The sequence below is a fragment of the Callithrix jacchus genome, chromosome 8 (genome assembly GCF_049354715.1).
Source record: "Callithrix jacchus isolate 240 chromosome 8, calJac240_pri, whole genome shotgun sequence".
In the NCBI taxonomy this organism is placed as follows: domain Eukaryota; kingdom Metazoa; phylum Chordata; class Mammalia; order Primates; family Cebidae; genus Callithrix; species Callithrix jacchus.
Window position 1 is genome coordinate 87,168,893 of NC_133509.1, and position 24,051 is coordinate 87,192,943.

The 24,051-nt window shown below is 35.0% G+C and overlaps 2 protein-coding genes across 2 annotated transcripts in view; one reads left to right on the top strand and one right to left on the bottom strand.

Moving 5' to 3' along the window:
* GPR137C (G protein-coupled receptor 137C) overlaps window positions 1-15,318 on the top strand; it is an 83,269-nt gene extending 67,951 nt beyond the window's left edge. The window contains exons 4-7 of the mRNA XM_002753908.6: window positions 8,832-8,981; window positions 10,202-10,327; window positions 10,503-10,621; window positions 12,281-15,318. Of these exons, the coding sequence (XP_002753954.1) occupies window positions 8,832-8,981; window positions 10,202-10,327; window positions 10,503-10,621; window positions 12,281-12,458 (573 nt within the window). The 3' untranslated portion in view covers window positions 12,459-15,318. The remainder of the gene's footprint in view (window positions 1-8,831; window positions 8,982-10,201; window positions 10,328-10,502; window positions 10,622-12,280) is intronic.
* A 467-nt stretch (window positions 15,319-15,785) lies between these two features.
* Window positions 15,786-24,051, bottom strand: part of ERO1A (endoplasmic reticulum oxidoreductase 1 alpha) — a 60,242-nt gene continuing 51,976 nt past the window's right edge. The window contains exons 14-16 of the mRNA XM_002753909.6: window positions 21,714-21,800; window positions 21,501-21,634; window positions 15,786-19,197 (exon numbers count right to left, since the gene is read on the bottom strand). Of these exons, the coding sequence (XP_002753955.1) occupies window positions 19,137-19,197; window positions 21,501-21,634; window positions 21,714-21,800 (282 nt within the window). The 3' untranslated portion in view covers window positions 15,786-19,136. The remainder of the gene's footprint in view (window positions 19,198-21,500; window positions 21,635-21,713; window positions 21,801-24,051) is intronic.

Genomic DNA, 24,051 nt, shown 5'->3' on the forward strand with positions numbered 1-24,051 from the left:
AGCTTTTCATCCAGCAGGCATTCAGCAATGTCAATTATATAAGGCTATACTAGTTTCTCAGCTATTGTGTACTTTACTGGCCAATGCAATATAATAACTTAGCCTGTAAAATCCTTCAGTGAGTGGCCATTTCCTTGCTAGTCTGGAAAGTTATAAAAACAATATTTGGTGTTTAAAGCATTCATGATACCTACATTTAAAATTTCTATTTCTTTTGCTTTAAACTCTGAATGATAGGTCTCAAAATGATGCTGCAGCTTAACTTGGACAATAATACTATTCAAAAATGTTCTGTTATGGAAGATATAATAAGGTAAATTATTAACATTTATAAAGCCTACTAAAAGATAGTTTTCATGATAGTTTTTCTTATATATATAGTTTCACCCAGTTCATTTGAAGTAGATTCCTCTCTTCATTGAATCAGAGAACTTTTATCTTTCTCAGCATCTTAGAATTAAACAGGGAAGTTGAATGCTGGGAAAGATTATTGTGCTAAAATAGATAACACCAAATTTACCATTTTAACCATTAAGTGTAGTCATTGTCAAGTATAGTTCAGTGTCATTAAGTACCTTCATATTGTGCAACCGTCACCACTGTTCATTTTCAGAATGTTTTCTCATTCCATACTGAAACTCTGTATCCACTAATAATTCTCCCATTTCTAACCTAATGATCCATTCTTAAATATGAAAATATATATAATTTTTTATTTTAGGGTAAAATATTAAATTATAAAATCAGTTTTCTTTCAAATTAAATTTTTTAAAGTTTGAAAAAAATATTAAATATTGTAAAATAAATCTTCATGGTATACATATTCTTATGTTTTCATGTAGGTGTGAGCATAATTCTAAACCCATGGGTTAAAAACAGGAACAACAAGGGAAATTAGAAAATATTTCAAAGTGAAAGGTAATGAAATAAAATATATCAATTTGTGGAATGCAGTAAAAATTGAACTTGAAGGGAAAAGCATAGCTTTAAATAATATGTTAGAAAATAAAGATATAAAATGAGTGACCCAAGTTTCTGCCTTAGAAATGGTAGTGGGAGTGTGTGGAGTAGGAAAAAGTAAGCACAAAGTAACTAATAGAACTGAAATAGGCCATGCATAGTGGCCTTGGTAAGCTGAGGCAGACAGATAGTTTGAACTCAGGAGTTTGAGACCAGCCTGGGCAATATGGTGAAACTGCATCTCTACAAAAAATATAAAATTAGCCAGGTGTGATGGTGTGCACCTGTAGTCACAGCTGCTTGGGAAGTGGAAGTGGGAAGATAGCTGGATCATGGGAGGCAGAGGCTGCAGTGAGCTGAGATCATGACACTGCACTTCATCCTAGGCAACAGATACTGTCTCAAAAAAAAAAAAGAACTTAAATAATAACAATAAAAATAGAGATCAATTAAATAGAAAACAAAGAATGGAGCAACATCAACAAATTTGATCTACAGGAAAATTTGAGCCATAGACTGTCTCAAAAAAAACTGAAATAATAAAGATAGAAATCAGTGAAATGTAAACCAAAAAACAGAACCATCAACAAATTTGATCTACAGGAAAAGAAAACAGTGAAAATACAAATTGCCAGTGTTATGAGTGAAAAAGGGAATATCACTATACATCTTGTACACATTAAAAGAGAAGAGGATATATGAACAACTCTTTGCTGTTAAATTTGAGAACTGAGATAAAATGGACAAGTTCTTTTAAAAATACAACTTTGAATTAAGATGAAATTGTATTTTATCTTAGATTTTGCAATCTAAGTAGACTCATAGTTATTAAAGAAATTAAAGTTGTTACCAAAAATTTCTCAAAACTCCAGACCCAGATGATTTTGCTGGTTAATACATCAAGTATTTAAAGAAGTAACACCAATAGTATACAGACTCTTAGAAAATAGAGGAGGGAAGAACACTTCTTACCGGGTTTTATTAGGCCAGCATTACCTGATGCTAAAACTTGACAAAGTTATTACAAAATACAGGCAGCCCTCTGTATTCAGATTCTACATCCATAGATTCAACCAACCTTGGATTGAAAATATTAAAGAAATGTGGCCAGGCGCGGTGGTTCACGCCTGTAATCCCAGCACTTTGTGAGGCCAAGATGTGTAGATCACAAGGTCAAGAGATCGAGAGCATCCTGGCCAACATGGTGAAACCCCGTCTCTACTAAAAATACAAAAATTAGCTGAGCATGGTGGCAAGCGCCTGTAGTCCCAGCTACTGTTAAGGCTGAGGCAGGAGAATTGCTTGAACCCAGGAGGTGGAGGTTGCAATGAGCTGAGATCACACCATCACTGCACTCCAGCCTGGTGACAGAGCAAGACTGTTTCAAAAAAAGAGAAAAAAATTAAATACAAAGTAATAATACAGCTTTTAAAAAACAATACAGAATAACTATTTCCATAGCATTTTCACTGTATTAGGTATTATAAGTAATCTAGAGTTGATATAAAGTATACAGTAGGATGTGCACATTATTTATAAGTACTGTACCATTTTATATAAGAGACTTGAATATCTGTGGACTTTGGTATCCACAGGGGGTCTTGGGACCAATCAGTGGATACTGAGAGATGGCTATATGTTAAAACTTAAAGACTAGCATCCCTAATACTTAGAGAGAAAATCGAATCAACATATAAAAGGATAATTTGTTGTGACCAAGAGATGTTTATCCTAGGAGCCCAGCATTGGTTTAACTTTTGAAAATCAGTGTAATTCACTATGTTAAAAGAGAAAAAATAACAATGATTTCAATGAAAATGCATTTGACAAAATTTAGTACCCTTCATGATGTTAAAAAAAAAAAAAAAAAAAAAAAAAAAAAAAAACTCCCAGCTAATAGAGAATAGAAGAAAAGTCCTTCAGTTTCATAAAAGGCATCTATTAAAAAACCTAAAATCAATATCATACTTAAATATTGAATATTCTGTCCCTAAGATAGGCAACAAAGCAAAAATGTCAACTCTCACCATTTTTATTCAATATTCCAATAAGGCAAGAAAAAGATACCAAAGGTAAAATATTGGGAATTAAGAAGTAAAACAGGCTCTAATTACAGGAGAAGATCTTAAGGAATCTAAACAATTACAACGAGTGAATTTAGCAAGTTCTCAGAATAGAAGGTCAAACTACAAAAATACATTGTATTTTTATATATAACAGGAAGAATCCGTTGAAAGTAAAATTTAAATGAACAACACCATTTACAATAGCCCAAAAAAAGATATTTATGAATAAATTTTCTAAAAAGCAAGCAATATCTGTATATTAAAAACTACAAAATCCTGCTAGGAAAGGCCAAAGAAGATCTAAAATTAGGGAAGAGATATACCATGTTTGTGGATTGGAAGATGCAGTATTGTTAAGATGGCAATTCTTCCCTAATGGATCTGTAAATTCATTGCAAACCAAATCATAATTTTAGCAAGCTTTTTTTAGAAGAAGGAAATTGGGCCAGATGTGCTGGGTCACATCTGTATTCCAAACACTTTGGGAGGCCTCGGTGGGAGGATCACTTTGGCCCAGGAGTTCAAGACCAGCCTTGGAAATGTAGTGAGATGCTATTTCTACAAAAAATTTTTTAAATAGCCAGACATGATGGTGTGCACCTATAGTCCTAGTTACTTGGGGAGCAGAGGTAAGAGGATCCCTTGAGCCCAGGAGGTCAAGGCTGCAGAGAGCCATGATCACACCATAGCACTTCAGTCTAGATGACAGAGTGAAACCCTCAAAGATAAATAAATAAAATAAAAAAATTGAAATTGACAAGTTGGCAAATTCACCAAGTGGTATACAGTAAGTATGTACAGCTTTTCACATCAGTCATACTTAAAGTGGTTTAAAAAGAAATTGACAAGTTGATTCCAAAATTTGTACAACAGTTCAGATGATCTAAATAAAGTAGTGCTGGTTGGGACACGGTGGCTCACACCTGTAATCCCAGCACTTTGGGAGGCCGAGGCGGGTGGATCACGAGGTCAGGAGATCAAGACCATCCTGGCCAACAGAGTGAAACCCCATCTCTACTAAAAATACAAAAATTAGCTGAGCATGGTAGCACATGCCTGTAATCCCAGCTATTTGGGAGGCTGAGGCAGGAGAATTGCTTGAACCCAGGAGTTGGAAGTTGCAGTGAGCCAAGATCACACCACTGCACTCCAGCCTGGTGATACAGTAAGACTGTCTCAGTCAGTCAACAATCAATAAAGTAGTGCTTTCCTATAGAACTTTCTGTGTTGATGATAATATTCTGCAGCTATACTGTTCAGTATTGTAGCTAGCCAAATGTGACTGTTGAGCACTTAGACAGTGGTTAGAGCAACAGGAACTGATCTTTTAATTTAAATGTAAATACTCATGTGGCTAGTGACTACTGTATTGAACACTGCAGAAAGTAACCCTGAAAATGAAAGGGGTTCATCCTACATGATGTTGAAACTTAGTATAAAGCTACAATAATTAAGACAGTGTGCTACTGGCATAAGAAATACAGATTAGTTGAACAGAATGAGAGCTTAGAAATCAATCTGTACTTAATGTGATTTATTGATTTTTGACAAAGATGGTAAAGCAATCCAATACAGGAGGGAATTTTTTTAACTAGTGGTGCTGGAGCAACTCGATATCTATATGGAATAAGATGAACCTCCAACTCCATTTCATGCCATACACAAAAATTAATTCAAAATGGAATATAGACCTAGATGTAAATGAAAAAAAGTGACAATCTTCCAAAGGAAAACAGGGTAGTTGTAGCAGATTTCCTAGAGGAGCAATAAAAGGTAATAACCATGAAAAAATAAGTTGATAAATCAGAATTAATTAAAATTTAAAATTTCTCATCTGACTGGGCACAGTGGGTCATACCTGTAATCCCAGCACTTTGGGAGGCCAACGTGGGCAGATCACTTGAGGTCAGGAATTCGAGATCAGCTTGGCTAACATGGTAAAAACCTGTCTCTACTAAAAATACAAAAATTTGCAGGGCGTGGTGGCAGGCACCTGTAATCCCAGCTACTCAGGAGGCTGAGGCAGGAGAATCACTTGAACCCAGGCGGCAGAGGCTGCAGTGGGCTAAGATTGTGCCACTGCACTCCATCTTGGGTGACAGAGGGAGACTATGTCTCAAAAACAAAAAATAAAAAAATAGAATAAAATAAAATTTCTCATCAAAAGGCAAGACTAAGAAAATGCAGAGGCAAGCCACAGACTTCAAGAAAATGTTTGCAGTACATATATCTGACAAGTTAATTTTCAGATATATAAAGATCTCCCACAACTCATTGATTTAAAAAGACAACCCAATTCGGAAGTGCCCAAAAGATTTTAATAGATTCTTCACAAAGAAGATAAATGCTCAATAACAGTATTATTAGTCATCAGGGAAATGCAAATTCAAACCAAAATGAGATAACTCTACACATCTTCCACCATGGCTAAAAAGATTGACAATCCACATGAGGCCTAGAATTGGACAGTTGAGTGGAGCAACTGGAACTCATACTTTGTTGGAAGTATAAAATCGTACATCCATTTTGGGAAAAGATTTGTCAATTTCTTATACAGCTGAACTTACACCACCATATGACCCAGAAATTACACTTTTAGGTAGTTACCCAAAAAAGATGAAAACATATATCCACAAAAAGATTTGTACAAGAATATTCATAGATGCTATCAAGAGAAAAATGGTTAAACTGTCATATAAACAAACTCATATAATCACAAAGTGGAATTAGTATGATTAACTGTCTCAATTTACCTGGGTCAGAGTTTTCCAGAATGTGGGACTTCAAGTGCTAAAACCAGAAAACTCCTAAGCAAATCAGGAAGAGTTGGTCACTGTAATTATCCTCTCAGCAATAAGAACAACTAACTCCTGACAGATAATCCAAAAATATGGATGAATCTCAAAAACATTCTGCAGAGTGAATGAAACATAACAAGAGTGTATATTCTATGATGCCACTTACATGAACTTCTAGAGTAGGTAGAACTAAGTTGTAAAAACAAAAGCAGGGAAGTATTTGTATTTGGTGTTTGGTTGTTGGGAATGGATGTGAGGGAACTTTCTGGAATGATTATATTTTGGTGGAGATTTAGGTTACATAGATGTATACATTTGTCAAAACTCAATGGATAGTAAAGGTTTCTGCATATCTGCGTTCTAAAAGTATCTGTAAACAACTATTGAACTCTAATGTTATGGATACTGAGGTGTTTAGGAGTGAGGTGTAACTCTTTTTCACTTATCAGGTGTGGAATTTCTTAAAATGTATTATGTAGGTGTCAGAGACCTAAAGGAAAATCATTCCTTGAGCATTTCTCCTGAATTGAATTGTTTGTTCTGACTCTATTTTAGGAAGGTTTTCTTCAACTTTTGATAACACTTTCCACGTTGCTTGATCCTTATTTTCATTTTGTAATCCTGTATTTTGTGGGGTGAATCTTTTGTTTTCTAAATTAATGGGTGTCTTGTTTTATGTATGTAATTTGATAGAGGTTTTGTTTGTTGTATTAATTGCTTTGGTATTATTGATTCTTTGCTCTTTTCTCACAATCTTTTTTTTGAAAGTTTCCATAGTATTTACAAATTTAAACAGAGTCTCTGTTTTATAGCATGTTTCTTTCTGAACAATTGTCTTATTTCTTAAAGCAGTACATATAAACTTTTGCAGTTATTTTTGAGGATGGTAATTCTTAAAGCATTCTGTTTTCTTGCTCTTGTTTCATTACTTTTCTTTTCTTTTTTATTTTTTTGAGACGGAGTTTCAAAAAACTTATTACCCAGGCTGGAGTGCAATGGCGCAATCTCGGCTTACCGCAACCTCCGCCTCCTGGGTTCAAGAAATTCTCGTACCTCAGCCTCCTGAGTAGCTGGGACTACAGGCTGCGCCACCATGCCCAGCTAAGTTTTGTATTTTTGGTAGAGATGGGGTTTCACCATGTTGACCAGGATGGTCTCGATCTCTTGACCTAGTGATCCACCCGCCTCGGCCTCCAAAAGTGCTGGGATTATAGGCGTGAACCACCGCACCTGGCCACTTTCTTTAATAGTACATTACTTCTAAAATTGGATCTAGATCGGTTTTAAATTAACTTTTTTATTAACAACTTTTTGGATTCACAAAAATAAAATAGCATATTGTAGAAAATTTTAGCATTTATTTTTAAATTTTGCTAGTTTTATTTTTACACATATTTTTGTGATGGTAGTGTGTTAGCTCAAAGAAGGTACTGTGCTACTATCCCAATATTTTTCAGGGTATCTTTTAGTTCTTTCTTTTCAAATACCTTGAAAATGAGTTGTTCTGAGAAAGTTAGTTATAATAATGGTTCTCAACCCTGCAAGAGCCCTGCAAGACCCAGTGCAGTTCTAATAACAAACATTTTTAATTACCTATTTCTATCCTGAAATTAATGGATTTTTAACCTACCTACACATGTAAAATTCAGTATAATTGTCTAAATTGTAACATAAAGAGGAAATAAAAGGAGAGTAGTTCATAAATATTTTGATATGTTACTTTTGGAGCATAATGTAATAGATGTTTGTATTTAGACATAGAAACCAATGAATGGGGCAGCTACAAATGCAGACTGTTACAGGTGTGTTGCATGGGTCACTTGTATACCACAAGCAATATTGCTGTCAATGTCATCATTTTCTGAAATACTTGAACTGATAAAATTCTGAAGAAAACAAAGTACAAATTTCCTTCAATTTACACATTCTGTGTGTTTCTGAAAATTTCAGCATCTATTTGAACTATGCAAACATATACTTTGTTTATATTCAAAATAGAATTAGGTTCCGACTTAGGTAATTATAAACAGGTATTTCATCTTCATGAGTGTCCAAGAGGACATTTGAAAGTTATGAAAGCCAGAGGACAATTATCTTATGTGGAGGATACTCCTAAGACTTGCAAGTCATCTAGCATCCTTGGACCCTGTGCACTAAATGTCATGATTGCCCCTTAATCACTTTGACAACCAAACACAAATTTCCAAAACGCTATATATTGGGTGTTTCTGTACAGTGGAACTCTTTGGCAAGGATGTCACCTCTCAGAATAATGCTTTTAATGCATAAGATAAAATACATGGGATTGCAAAGAAAATGAATTGTATTGAAATACAGACCCCAGATTAAGAATCTCTGCAAGAGGTAACTACCACATCCCTCTCCAATACACACACTCCAGTTGAGAACCACTAATTTGGAAGGGCTTTTTATATTAAGGGAAATGGTGAAAGCTATAGTCATAAAATTTTATGAATTTGAAAGTACATGTGAGTGCCCAGAACATTTGTCACGAACGTTATGTCCTCAGTAGGGGACTAGCAACCACTCTCTAATAGAATCTAAAAGAATGAAAGCAAATAGCATAGGAACTCTTATCTCTATTCTAATTTTATATCAGAAATTAAGTGTATCAAATGGACTAATGCTTCTACTTTCCATTCTTTTCTCATTATGACTACCTCTTTGATTAACATCAATTAAAGTTCAAATCTTTTGCCAACTTGTTTATTCATATATTATAAGGTAACCTTGGCAGAACAAAATCTTCTTCCAGCTATTTGGCAAGTTGGCAAAGAACTTACACATATTAATTTACACAAATTAAACACAAGCAGTCCTAGGAATTAGAATTGAAAAGCAAGATAATCAAGAGTTTATTTCAACAGGTGCTCACTTAATGCTTTCTAGGAGTGCATTGCAAGAGGTAACCGTATTGTATGTACATGAATAGCTTGTCATGACAAATGTGGAGAATACTAAAGATGATGATTTTTATTTGTTTTAGGGTATGTCTTTGTGCCAGACTGTCGTCGTGGGCTCTGTAGTCATTCTTCTCTACTCTTCAAGAGCTTGTTACAATTTGGTGGTGGTCACCATATCTCAGGATACATTAGAAAGTCCATTTAATTATGGCTGGGATAATCTTTCAGATAAGGTAAATACCTACCACATATTGCCAGTTTAACAATGTGATAATTAACTTACCCTCAACTAGGAGAACATTGTAGTGCTAGACTTACAAACACATTTATGGAACCTCTGTCTACTGTCAGTAATCATACTTAAAACTTTGTGTTTAAAAATCACAAGTGTCACATATAGGTGTGACATTTGAAATCATTCTTTACAGATAACTTCTCCCAAAGGAGTATTCTCTCTCTCTCTCTTTTTTTTTTTTTTTGTACGTAATAATAATGCCACAAACCTCTTGGTCATAAGCCAGTTTTACTAATTTTTGTTACTGATGGCATTCAGATATTTCTAGATAAATGAATTGCCTATTGTTAGCCAGTGAATGTGGTCTTTAATTTGTTAGGAGGAAAGTAACTCACCACTGCCCAAGAACTCCATGTAATCTTAATATTTGGTTCAGGTTTAAATGTTTAAATAATGGCTTTCATAAAAATCTGGCTTTATCAGTCTTGATAATGGGAAGGCATTCATAGTTCATTGGGTGTCCAGGTATTTGTTATAATTCCCAGTACTCTAGCTATGCATACTTTCCAGCATTCCCATCTGCTTTCTAAATGTACATTTTGACATAGCTATGTGTCATATCTTTATAGTGATTTAGCTTGGTACTGAATTTAAGGCATCCTGCAATACTGTTTTTCATTTACCTTTCTAAAGTGAAAGAATTTTCACATGGGTTCCTTGTGGCAGATTCTCTTTATTCCCTTTTCCATTTCCCTCTCCCAACATCTGATAGAATAGGAACAAATTTAATATATAGATTAGGTCCAAAAGCATTTTTTAAGTAGAGCTGAGCTGAGTGACTTAACATGTTACATTTTTCTACAGCTGTAAATCAGGGTAAGTGCTGTTATTTTGCCTGTGGAGCAGCTGGAATAGTAATGTCTTCAAAAGTCATTATGAGGGCTAAATATGAGATCACATCTTATTATCCATATACTAAAATTGTCATAAATGGATGCATTGAAAAAACCACTTCTTATTCTTTGTAACTTCAAAGCATTTTATGTTCTTTAAAGGATAAGTATCATTACATGAGAAACCACAAAACAGAACATTTTAGAGTTTATGTGCTTGTAGTTGATACATTTTATCTTCCTGACTTGAAATAAGTTAACTATAGAGGTGATTGCTTATACATTTAAACAGGTGTAAAAATTATCTGCCATACTCTATTTACAGGCTCATGTAGAAGATATAAGTGGAGAAGAGTATATAGTATTTGGAATGGTCCTTTTTCTGTGGGAACACGTGCCAGCATGGTCGGTGGTATTGTTTTTCCGGGCACAGAGATTAAACCAGAATTTGGTATGATACCATAATATTCCCCTGTGCTTGTTCTTCTATTTTTAAAAATTATGGAACATTTCTACTGGTTTTCTATTTTTGGCAAAGGTTAAGACTAAAAATTATTATAGATTCTTGCCTCCTTTCTTAGTGGAAAAGTAAAATCATCATATGCTATCTAATACTTTGTTCACAGGCACCTGCTGGCATGATAAATAGTCACAGTTATAGTTCCAGAGCCTACTTTTTTGACAATCCAAGACGATATGATAGTGATGATGACCTGCCAAGACTGGGAAGTTCAAGAGAAGGAAGGTAGATGTAACAAAGCCACTTAACCTGAATTAGTATTGAAACTGATTGAAAAAAGCAAATCTAAGCTTTAACCCAAATGTGAAAAAAAGGTGATTTGGTGGTACTATGTCAATAAATAAGATTGGCAATATTGGAGTTTAAAGCAGATGTTAAACCCAGGGTGGGACCTGCATTATCAGTAACTACCATCTGACTTAAAGCCTATATGCCTCTGGGCAAAAATGGTATAATTTTATATAATTATGTTGGTTCAGAGCTGTTTGTGGGAGGAAATACTATTGTAGTGAATATGTATCTGTTTCTGTATTTTTTTTTTTTGAGAGGGAGTCTTGCTCTGTTGCCCGGGCTGGTTTTGACTTACTGCAACCTCCGCCTCCCGGGTTCGAGCGATTCTCCTGCCTCAGCCTTCCTGTAGCTGGGAGTACAGGCAGGTGCCACCATACCCGGCTAATTTTTTTTTTTTTTTTTTTTGAGACGGAGTCTTGCTGTGTCGCCAGGCTGGAGTGCAGTGGCACAGTCTTGGCTCACTGTAATCTCCACCTCCTGGGTTCAAGTGATTCTTCCGCCTCAGCCTCCCAAGTAGCTGACACCACAGGCATGTGCCACCAGGTTCAGCTAATTTTTGTATTTTTAGTAGAGACGGGGTTTCACCATGCTGGCCAGGATGGTCTCTATCTCTTGACCTCTTTTTTTCTTTTGGGGGGTGGGGGCGAGTTTCGCTCTTGTTACCCAGGCTGGAGTGCAATGGTGCAATCTTGGCTCACCTCAACCTCCGCCTCCTGGGTTCAGGCAATTCTCCTGCCTCAGCCTCCTGAGTAGCTGGGATTACAGGCACGCACCACCATGCCCAGCTAATTTTTTCTATTTTTAGTAGAGACGGGTTTCACCATGTGGACCAGGATGGTCTCAATCTCTTGACCTTGTGATACACCCGCCTCGGCCTCCCAATATCTCTTGACCTCTTGATCCTCCCTCTTTGGCCTCCCAAAGTGCTAGGATTACATGCATGAGCCATAGTGCTATTCAAAATCCGGAGAAACCTAGATAAAACTCTTGGGTAGCTTAACTGCCGAAGGAAATCTCCCATGCCCTCCTTGTTTCAAAACTATTTCAAGTCCTTAAGTAATACACAATTGGCTGTGATTTGGACAAGGAGAAAAGCTTAATGCACACCTATGTAGTGCCTTCAGCTTGATATGACATTTTCTGTAATCCTAACTTCATCTGGACAAGTTACATAACCTCAGTTTTTTTAGCCTGTTTTTTAACTGTAAGACAGGGGTAATAGAACCTATCTCAGAGGTTGGTTGTGAGGATTAAGTGAATGTATATGTGTGTCTGCATACATACATACATACATAGATACCTTAGAGCCTAACACATATGGACTATATTATTATTATCGTCTGCCGATCAAGTTTTTCCAGTTCTGATGGTATTTATTCATCCTTTTGTAACATAATGTGATACAGAATCCAGGAAATTAGATTAAAGTCATTAAATTTGTAGAAAGGCATTATGTTATTTGAGAAAGAACATATTTCAGTATATTTGATTGCTAACTATATTACAAAATTCATTAAAAATGCTGAAAATTCAAATGTGACTTCTTATATTTTGATAATAGTCCTATGACTTCTTTGCCTTTTTTTGTTGCAGTTTACCAAACTCTCAAAGTTTGGGCTGGTATGGCACCATGGCTGGGTGTGGCAGCAACAGTTACACAGTCACTCCCCATCTGAATGGACCTATGACAGATACTGCTCCTCTGCTCTTTACTTGTAGTAATTTAGATTTGAACAATCATCATAGCTTATACGTGACACCACAAAACTGACAGCATCACCAAGTCATGATTCTTGAGTTGTTTTTCATAGATGTGTATATTCATTGTGTTCAAATTCCATCTACATCAACATTCCATTATCTGTTGCAACTGAAAACAAAATCTGTAAGTTTGGCTGTGTTTGGTAAAGAACAGAGCTGTTATTTTTGACACAGTAAAATGGAAAGTTTGGAGAAGGAGAAAAGAGAGATTGCATCTTAAGGCACTTGATGGCCTCCAAAAATACTGACTTTGGAACATCAAATGCATATGTGCACTTTTATCTTTGTTCTGAAAGAGTCACTGCAGTCCCCAAAGTCATATGCTAATGTTCACACTGAAATTTACTATATTGTACACCAAACTGGAAGGCAATTTTCCTATGAAAATCAAAGCCTGTATATGCAATGGTATGCTCTATATGGAAATCTTAATAAAAATTTTATAGTATGAACAGTACACAGAGTTAAGGCATAAAAATGTATCATTCTTTATAAAAATCTTCTGAAATCTGTAATCATTGAAGACAGTTCTTTTAAGCATAAAATGCCAACTGAAATTCAATCATTTTAAACAACTGATAGTAGTAATCCATTAGTTCTGGCCGGCAGTGTTCTTTGGAGAGCCACAATTTCAAGAGGAAAATATGCCAGTGAAAATTGTGTGGCTACTTTGAGTAGAATTGGTCAATTGATTATTCTGTATACAATTGAGATATATGTAGGGGTTTAAGCATGACTCTTCAAGAAAGCAATAGTGACTTTTGCATAGGGAGATGTTGGTAGAAACTTCTTGGGACTAAAGTTTAGAGATGCATTTAAGAATTATTCACAAAATATATAATTCTAAATTAAAACATATTTTCAAAAGCATTTGATTTATCTGAAGCATGATATAGCTGGTCTTACCTAGTAAATCAGGATTGTCCTCAGGTAAATGAAATCATGATACATTATTGCAGTGAACTCAAGTGCAATATTTTTGTGAGATATATAATTCGTCCTATGATTTTCACATTTTTATATCTTGTATATGGGAAAGGCCAAATTAAATTGAATTCAAATTAATTCCAGCATTAGACTAAATGAGCAAACTTAAGTAAATGTACAAACTTGGTAAGTATAAAACCACAGGTTAACAATATTGGAATACTTTTAAAGTTATATTAAAACTGTCTTAAATGTCCCATCCCGAATCTAAAAAACAAAAATGAAAATGGTAGGCTAATTCAGAATTTTAAAATGCACTTTGTACCAGTGTGTATATGGAAAGTAGATGCTGAATACCTCAAATGCCAAGGGAACAAGCAACATTGGGAAGTTGTCACAACATGCTCAAAGACAACTAACTACAACTGTCTGCCATATATTTCTTCAGAACTAGAACTAATACAACTATCCTTTCCTGTTTTATACTTTGATTACAATGCTATTTCCTCTCTTAGTTAAAATGTATTTCAACTTTTTAACAACTGATAGAATAACTTCACAAAAGTATAAGATTAGATTGAAACCCTAAGGAAAAATTGAAATTGCTAATGCTTTTTGATCTTTTGGGAGGCCAGTACACAGACAAATTTTTTTTTTTTTTTTTTGAGACCAATTCTCACTCTGTCGCCCAGGCTGGAGTACAGTGGCATGCTGTCGGCTCACTGTAACCTCTGCCTCCCGGGTTCAAGTGATTCTCCTGCCTCAGCCTCCTGAATAGCTGGGACTACAGGAACATGCCACCACACCCAGCTAATTTTTGTATTTTTAGTAGAGACAGGGTTTCACAACATTGGCCAGGATGGTCTTGATCTCTTGACCTCATGATCTGCCCACCTGGGCCTCCCAAAGTGCTGGGATTACAGGTGTAAGCCACCTCGCTGGGCCAATTTCTTCTTTTTATGATACAAAATGACTTTGTATTCAATCAGAAGCATATACTTATGTTATTTTGAGTTTGTTTATAAGTTCTCTCATTGTAACCAAATTATTTTAAAATAGTATAAAAAGTTAACCATGGTATTAACAGTGATAACAGTACATTTTTATTGCAACTTCAGTTGTTAGATTTCTTCTCAGAATGCTATTTTGCTAATAATGTTACGTATCTAATCATCTAGAACTGTCTGAAAAGATATGTTGTCTTTATTAATCCTTGGGGTTCAAGATAATAAAGTTTTCCTAGTAAGGTTTCCCTTGGTTATGTTCCTATTTGACTATATTAACCAAGATTACTTTTTTAAATTTTTCAGTTAAAATAACTTGGTTCTTCCTGCTGCGTAAGTTGATTGTTGCAAATTTGAGATTTGTAAGTTTATTCTTATCACTGACTAGGTTACTCAAATTCTTGCATTTGTCTCCTTATACACATCTAACACATCACCAAAGACAAAGATACACTCTGGCCCAATCTTTGCTTAAAAATTCCAAAGCACTAGGAGCACTTTAAGTTTGGTCTCGAAAGGAGTTGTTTATAAAATCAAAGGGCTACCGATTCCCTGTTCATCCTGCACTGAAGCACATAATGACAATATCTTAATGTTCATTGATTGAAAAGTGAATTTCATTATTAAGTATGTAATTCTGTAGTGATTTAGCGGTATTTGTTTTCATCATTTCACTTGGGTGGCCATTAATTTTTGAAACTTTTACCACTCATTGTAGTTGGTTGTAGTTTTATGGAAAATGTAATTTATAGCTAAAGTGGCTTTTTTATGCATAGCTGCCTTTTTTATTGTTTAACAGTGTTTCTCAGCTATATATAATCAGTTTCAAACTGGTTGTAAAAGTATAGCTGTGGCCAATGAATGTATTTATTTGTTGTTTCACTAAATTGTAACAAAACACTATACTATTAAAAACAAAAGTGTTTGTGCTTTTCTTTAGAGGTCTGGTTTTCTTCATCTCTCATAATGGACTATATTGAATTTCTATCATATAAGGGTAAGAACCTAATGCTACCACAAAAAAAAGAGAAAAAACATCAGGAGTTACAAATGATAGTTTGCCTTTAATGATCTCATAATTACTTACATCTGGATGTCATATCGCTTAATGTTATATACCAATTTGATATCAAGTGCCATGGAGTTTAAAATGTCAATACATTAGATAGTACATATTTATTCAAACATTAAGCTAAGAAAAATTGTTGTATGAAATAATTTATAACACCTCTCTCCTTCCCCTTAGAATCTCAAACAGGAATCCATTTGTCTGCCTTATAATCCTGGAAAGGTATTCTTTTGATTATTCAAGAAATTCCTCAATGATGCTGAGTTTTCCCATGAAAGAAGTTCCTTTTTATTCAGAATAGACCCCTTTCATGACCCACCAAAAACCACACCCAGTATTGAATACAGTTTCAGCTTTATTGACCCCCTCAAGTCTACAAATCCTTGGGACTCTACTGACCCATGCTTTAAAGTGAAGGGAGTGAAAGTATTTGGAATAAAGGTAGGACCTCTAATATAATAAAGATATCACTTTAAAAGCAATTTAATCAACAAACATTTATTAAACGTTCATATACCAAAAACTATGCTATGGAGATGCAAAAAATAAAAAGGTTCCTTTTCCTGCCCTTAAAGAGCTCACATTCTAGGAAAGAAGACTTTTGAAAAATAATACAGTACAATTTAAGTGACATACAGTAGAGGTAGGTTCTAATTACAGTGGTGACACAAAGAGGAAGTTAGATGATTCTCCTTGAGTGGAGCAAGGGAGATTTCACAGAGGAGATGCTTATGTCAGGCCTGCAAGATGCATAGGAATTTTCCAAGTGGGGAAGGATGACTAGCACACTTGAGGCAAAGAGTACAGCATTTACCAAGGCAGGAGGCCTGGCCATATGGGGCTTCTGAAGAACTGTGAGTCTGTTTCACCAGAACATTCAGTGGAGGAAGGACATCACACATAAGAAGACCTTGTACACCAAACAGAGGAGTTTGGCTTTCTCCTGAAGGTTCCTGCAGTCACTGAAGGGTATTAAGCAGGGAGTAACATTGTCAGAGTGCTTCTAGAAAACCTACTCTGGTAACATCGGGTTGCAACAGAGAGGAGACCAGCTAGGTACAGGAGGCAGGTTAGTGTAGAACTGTAGGTATTAATAATAGCAATGAAGATGACAGAGAGTGATGCATCAGAGAGGTGGAGATAAACTCAGAACTTAGACACTAAATGATAGGGGGAAGGAGAGGAGAAGCATTAGCCTAGAAAACTTAGAATATAATGGTTCTAAAATTAGCCAAAGTAAGGAACAGAGTCATTAGAGTAAGTTTTGGAGAGAATAAATGTTTTAAGACACAAAGAGGTGTCTGTGGAACCACCAAGTACAACAGGCAGATGGACAGTTTGGCTAAAGCATTTAGGAATCACTAAATTAAAATTACCCAAACGTGAGAAGTGGTGTTATGATTAAGAGAGAATAAATGGAAGTCTGAGGAATAACATTTAAGGAATATATAAGGCCAAAGGGGGTTCGGGGGGGGGAGTGGTCATCAGTGAGCAAAATGTAAGAAATAAGGGAATCTTTAAAAGTAGGGGTCGTCAACAATGTCAAATACAGAAAAAAAAAGTCAAATAATAGCTTGTGAACTAAACTGTGGATTTAGAATTAAGATTTTAGACCCTACAGGAAGGGGTTGTTAAGAACTAGATCTAAATGGCATATTTCAGTTAAGGAGCTGGTGGAAGGTGACAAAGTGGAGGTAGGAATATTCCTTCAAAGAGACTGGCGGTTAAAAAAAGGGTGGGGAGGCATAAAATGAGAGAGACGGATACACAAAAAATGGCCATTTGAATCCACTACTGTATTTTATAGAGAGTGATTATAGTCTTTTGAGTCTCCAAAAAGACTGACTTAATCAGTGGCTTAATGCCTAACTTTTTCTGCCTTAGAGAAAATGAAGCGGCAAAGGAAAACAGGATACATTGTTAAACTTACTTCTGTGATTATTCATTTAAAATATACTGAATACATATACATACATTCATCCAACAAATATTTATTAGATACTAAGTATGTGCTTGGCACTGACCAGGCCTTAGGGACACAAAGAAGAAAAAGTATACAACAGTGTAAACTGACGTTTCTTAACCACTATATAAATAAATCCTGCTCTACTAGTAATGTGACATTTCAACATGTTATACCTGATAAGACATGTAAAGAGGGCACATGATTTTGAGGTATATAGCTTCTTTTTCTCTACAATTACCATGTGATATAAATTCCTAAACCCCTTCAAATAGTTTTATAAATGAAGAGCTTCCCCTAATGAAAACCTCCTAAAATTACAGTTCAGTTTTAGGGAGACAATGGAAATGAACTTCGTGTATAAAAAACAAAAATTAAGCCAGGTATGGTGGCATGCACCTGTATTCCCAGCTACTTGGGAGGCTGAGGTGGGAAGATCACTTCAGCCCAGTCCAGGAGTTCTAGTCCAGCCTGGGCAACATAGCAAAACCTTGTCTCTTTAAAAAAAAAAAAAAAAAAAAAAAATTGATAAAATAAATAGCCTACCCTATTACTATACACATCAAGCATAAAAGGGGCAACAAAACTCAAAAAGAACTTTAGAATGGAACTTGAAATTATTCTTCATTCTAAGGCTTATAGTATTATAGTTCCAGAACTGCGGAAGGTTTTTTTTTTTTCCAAGAAAATTATTTTTAGAAATTATTCCGTATTACCCTGAAGTATTTAAGATTAAAGGGCCAGATGCCTGTAACTGACTTTCAAATGATTGAAGAAAACCTTGTGTGTGTTTGTGTGTACAGAAAAAACATGAAAGATAAAGCGCATAGGAACAATTAGTGAATCTGGGTAAGAGAGCTCTTTGTACTTAATTTTGAAACTTTTCTGTAAATTGAAAATTATATAAAAATAAAAAGTGCTTCCAAAATTTTATTTAGTATTAGGGAAAGTATTATGAGAATAAATATATAATCTATTCAACTTTTCACAATGTTTAGAAATCTCCTGTGCCTTTGAGTTGTAATTGTACCTTTCTACATACAAAAACAACTCAATCAAAATAGCAATGTAATTCTAAAAGTGATTTGTTTCATACCAATGTATTTTTAAATTGCCAGATAAAAAACAAGACTCCCAGTTAAATTTGAATTTCAAACAGATAACTTTTTAGTGTAAGTTATTATGTTCCAGGTATTCCATGTAACATACTTACATTAAAAAACTAGTTGTTTATCTGAAAATCAAATCTAACTGGGCAATCTTTATTTTTATTTGCTAAATCTGGCAACCCTAAATGTATTGAAAAAATTCTACGTTGTTAATTATGGGTCACTCATGAACCTCCTTAGCATTTTCCTATTAAATGCTTGTCACATTAGCCACAGTTTTATTTATATTACATCTTATTACACAAAATGGTAGTTTGAGAGACTTAGAACATTCACTTACTTTTATCATATATGAATCTGATAATTCTCCTTTTATTCAATATTAAACTTTAAAATTTGTACCACATTATCAAAGCATTACTTGTACTCACAGTCGTATTATACATAGACTTAACACAATTTTTAAAAATTTGTTAACTTAATATAATTCTCCTTTACAAAAGCAACTTTATATAAAATGTTTGGCTTAAGACTGTCATTGCTATTATGCCTTTGAATAAAATTCCACTCTTTGGCCTCCATTGTCCAGAAACAGGCACATTTCAGCTTGTTTTCTTTAATGAATATTTTGTAACAAGTTCCTGAAGTTTTCTAATTCTTTCACACTTGTAGAAATTCTGTAACCAAAAATATTTCACTCAGAAACCATCTTAGGTAAATTTTCTCTGTAAAAGTTATTCACTTTGCATTTTAAAACAGAACATTTTAAATTTATTTCAACAAATTTAAGGTGCATAAATGATTTAATGTATTGTAATATATTTTAGTTCTTAATTTGACATGGTAAAACTATTATTGTCCAGATATTAGTTATTTTAAAATTATTTAAATATATAAGTATGCCAGGTGCAATGATTCACTCCTGCAATCCCAGTACTTTCTAAGGCCAAGATGGGAGAACTGCTTGAGGTCTGGAATTTGAGACCAGCGTGGCCAACATAGGGAGATCTGGTTTCTACAAAAAAATTTAAAAATTAGCCAGGCATGGCTGTGTGCACCTGCAGTCCCAACTACTTGGGAGCCCGAGGTAGGAGAATTGCTTGAGTCCAGGAGTTCAAGGTTTCAGTGAACTATGTATGACCATACCACTGCACTCCAGCCTGGGCAACACAGCCAGATCCTATCTCTAAAAAGAAAATCCTTTCAAATAAATAAAATAGCCAGGTGCAGTAGCTCATGCCTGTAATCCCAGCACTTTGGGAGGCCAAGGCAAGTAGAGCACTTGAGTCCAGCAATTTGAGACCAGTAAGGGCAATGTGACAAAACTCTGTCTCTACCAAAAAAAAAAAAAAAAAAATTAGTCAGGCATGGTGGTGTGTGCCTGTATCCCAGCTACTCAGGAGACTAAGGTGGGAGAATCTATTGAGCCTGGGAGGCCGAGGTTGCAGTGAGCTGATCACGTCAGTTAATCAAATATATAAGTATGAGATACATAGGTATTAAAACACTTAATGTATTTTAAGTATTCATAAGTATATTCACTTAGTATTAAAGTGTATGAGTATTTGATATAAAATATGTAAGTATACACATATTTAGGTATAAGTATTCATAAATATATTAATATTCTTACTATTAAAGTATGTTAGTATAAAGTATATAAACACAGAAATATAACTATATATTTTTAAATGCTTAAGTATATGCATACTTAAAATACACAATATTTAGTAAATTTAGAAAGAAAGCTATTGGCTTATAAAGAATAAAAGTATTAAATGTGTGACTACATGGCTTTCACTCATTTTTGTAAATTTTGTTCCTTATTTTAAGCATACTTAGCTCTGCTCTCTATCATGAAAAGACAGTAATCAATGAAATATTAACTATTAAGCCCCTGGATGCTATAGATACAATTTTGAAAGTCAATTATTTCAAGCCCAAAATTGTAGTTTTTTTTTTTTAAATGAGGAAATGTAGTCCTTTAAAAAATGTTAATTTTTTAAAATCTCAGCATTTTTTGCATGATAGGGCATAAGGAAATGCATCTATACTTAAATATTTTAATGTAAATTCCTTATTTCATGCTTTTCTTTAATCATTTTTATGGGAAATAATTATTTTTAAAAGTTATTAACCTATTTATATAATGGTGACTTAACAGAAATTTACATGTACACCTGTATTAAACATGATTTTTCTAGCACCATCACAAAAATAATTGGATAGCAAAAAAAAAATTTGCTTTTAAACAATTTTTTAATGTACAAATTCCATCAGATGAATACTGAAATACAGCATGCTTCACCACACCTGGCTAACTTTTGTATTTTTAGTAGAGTTGGCCAGGCTGGTCTCAAACTCTCAGCCTCAAGTGATACACCATCCTCAGCCTCCCAAAGTGCTAGGATTACAGGCATAAGCCACCATGCCCAGTCCTAATTATGATCATAAAAGTCAACAGATGAAAATAGAGTATCATGTACTAATTGTATATGTCTGCATACTTTAGTTATTTCAAAATATCCTGTAATTCTGTAATAAAATGGTTTCTTTAGAAAGAATATTCCTGGCACGGTGGCTCTTGCCTGTAATCCAGCACTTTGGGAGGTCGAGGCCGGCAGATCACCTGAGGTCAGGAGTTCAAGACCAGCCTGGCCAACATGGTGAAACCCTATCTCTACTAAAAATAAAAAATAAAAAATTAGCCAGGCATGGTGTCATGCACCTGTAATCCCAGCTACCTGGGAGGCTGAGGTGGGAGAATTGCTTGAACCCAGAAGGTAGAGGTTGCAGTAAGCTGAGATCACACCACTGCACTGCAGCCTGGACTACAGAGCAAGACTCTTGTCTCAAAAATAAATAAATTAATTAAAATAAAATGAAAAAGATATTCCTTACCCAGGTTTTTTCTGAGAGCATATATGTTGCTTTACACTTACTTGGCTAGCAGAAGCAATTTCAGAACATTCAAACTAACCTTCCAAATGCGTTGAATAATGATACTATTTCTTGTCTGGTTAGATGGAATTCATAACTGGGTCCGCTTTCTGGCATATTCGCTATCAATTTCTCGGAAAACAAGATCTTCAGAGCAGTGCCCAAACCCTGAGTCTATAACAGAAATAAGAAAAATTAGAAAATTATTCATGCAAAGGGTAAATGAGAAATAGGAATGGCTAGATTTGCTTACCTGAAGCTTTCCCCACAGACGACATTTAAAACAACCAACACAATCCATGATTCTTGAAATATTTCTAAAATGCAGTCGAAAGTCCTCCTGAAAACAATGTAACAAAATTTTATTAAGATGTAATATACAGTCAATTAATATTTTCTGAGTGCCTTCTATGTGCCTAACACTGTACAAGGTACTATGGGGTACCAAAAAGGAGAACATTCATTGACTCTACAAACCAGCATCATTACATATACAATCTCATTTAATCTTCACCACAAATCCAAAAGTAGATATTATTACAATCTGCACCTAATGAATGTAAAAAAAAATAAGATTTAGAGTTTTTAGGTAACTTGCCTAAATTCCCGCATCTAGTAAAAGAAAAACTTAGAACCCAGCCCTGCCTGACTCCAAAGCTAAACTATCTGCAAAAATATACAAAATAACTTTGTTAATGTGTCCATTGTAGGTGATTAACTATATATCAACAGGTGGAGAAAGGAGGGTGAAGAAGGGTTAGAGGGCATCATTTACCAAAAGGAATGGAGGAAGGGAATGAGGGAAGAAGGCAGAAATAGAAAGGAAAAAAAAAAATCCTTTGGTTTCTTTTTTTTTTTTTTTGAGACGGAGTTTTGCTCTTGGTACCCAGGCTGGAGTGCAATGGCACAATCTCGGCTCGCCGCTCACCGCAACCTCTGCCTCCTGGGTTCAAGCAATTCTCCCACCTCAGCCTCCTGAGTAGCTGAAATTACAGGCACATGTCACCATGCCCAGCTAATTTTTTGAATTTTTTAGTAGAGACGGGGTTTCACCATGTTGACCAGATGGTCTCGATCTCTTGACCTTGTGATCCACCCGCCTCGGCCTCCCAAAGTGCTGGGATTACAGGCTTGAGCCACCGCATCCGGCCTCTTTGGTTTCTTAATAGTTCAACTACAGCCCTTCTTTCTGGCATGAATAAGGTAAAACAACCATATCTCCTTTTGTTAATATTCATATTAACATGCAAAAATATACAAAATATAGTGAACACCATGTATCCATTACCAAGTTTTAGAAAAAAAGTCAGAAGTACCATTGAAGGTCCTCAAGTGTTGTCTCTCAAGTGCCATATCCCACCCTCTACCACTATACTAAATTTGGCATTTATTGTTCCCTTTTCGCTTTCATGCTTTTAATACATATGTGTACATCCATGAACCTTAGAATATTGTATCATTTATAATAGGGTGACATGTATCCAGCTGATCTAAATGTGGTATATGTCCTTAAGGAATATGTAAAAAAGAAGAGAAGCCAAGAATACATCCTTCTTTTACTCCAGTGGAAATTACCAATTGATCCTCCAAGTGACTCCTGTCCTGGATAAAGAGGAGAATCCCACGCTTACAGTATTCTTAGCAGGAAATCTGACGTACATCTCAGATAGAAGATCCATTATACAAATTGGCCTATAATTTAGGGAACACATAGTATTTTTCCTTTTTTTTTTGAGACGGAGTCTCGCTCTGTTGCCCAGGCTGGTTTAAGCAATTCTCTGCCACAGCCTCCCGAGTAGCTGGGATTACAGGCATCTGCCACCATGTCTGGCTAATTTTTGTATTTTTAGTAGAGACAGGGTTTCACCATCTTGGCAAGGGCTAGTCTTGAACTCTGACCTCATGATCCATCCACCTCAGCCTCCCAAATTGCTGGGATGACAGTCGTGAACCACTGTGCCTGGCCTGTATTTTTCTTTTTTTAAAGTGATAAACCACACAGTGGGCTCAACCAATGAGGACAGGACCACAAATCTAAAATAGGGATAAATCAATGACTGGAACCCACTATTTAAAGCAAACCTCAATTTGCTCTGGAGACAGACTTTTCCAAGATGTTTTACTCAGCTTTTAACTTTCAAACAGCTGTAATATGTAAAAGACTTTTAATAGGATCCCAGATATAATATCCTTATTAATTAAGACAAAGCCCAAATTGTTCACTATTACCATATCTTAATAATAATCTCTATCTTGGTTTCAGTACCTGTTCAGTAAGAGGTACTAATTTTTTTATTTTTATGACCACATGACATCCAAGCAACAGGTACTAATTTTAAACCTACTTAAAAAAAAAACTAACCAATAATATTACTCTACAAAGATTCTGTGATTTGATTTTAGGTTTCCTTTAAACTACATCTTTGACCAAAACTTACAGAAAAATAATACTTTTAACAATAGTAACAAGAGTATAAAGTTACTCTAAAAAACTGTTCCCATCCTATGAGCTGTTGACTTCTAGAAGACTTAAGAATTAGGATCTACAAAATCCACATGGAGACAAGACTGCATACAGACAGAATAAACAG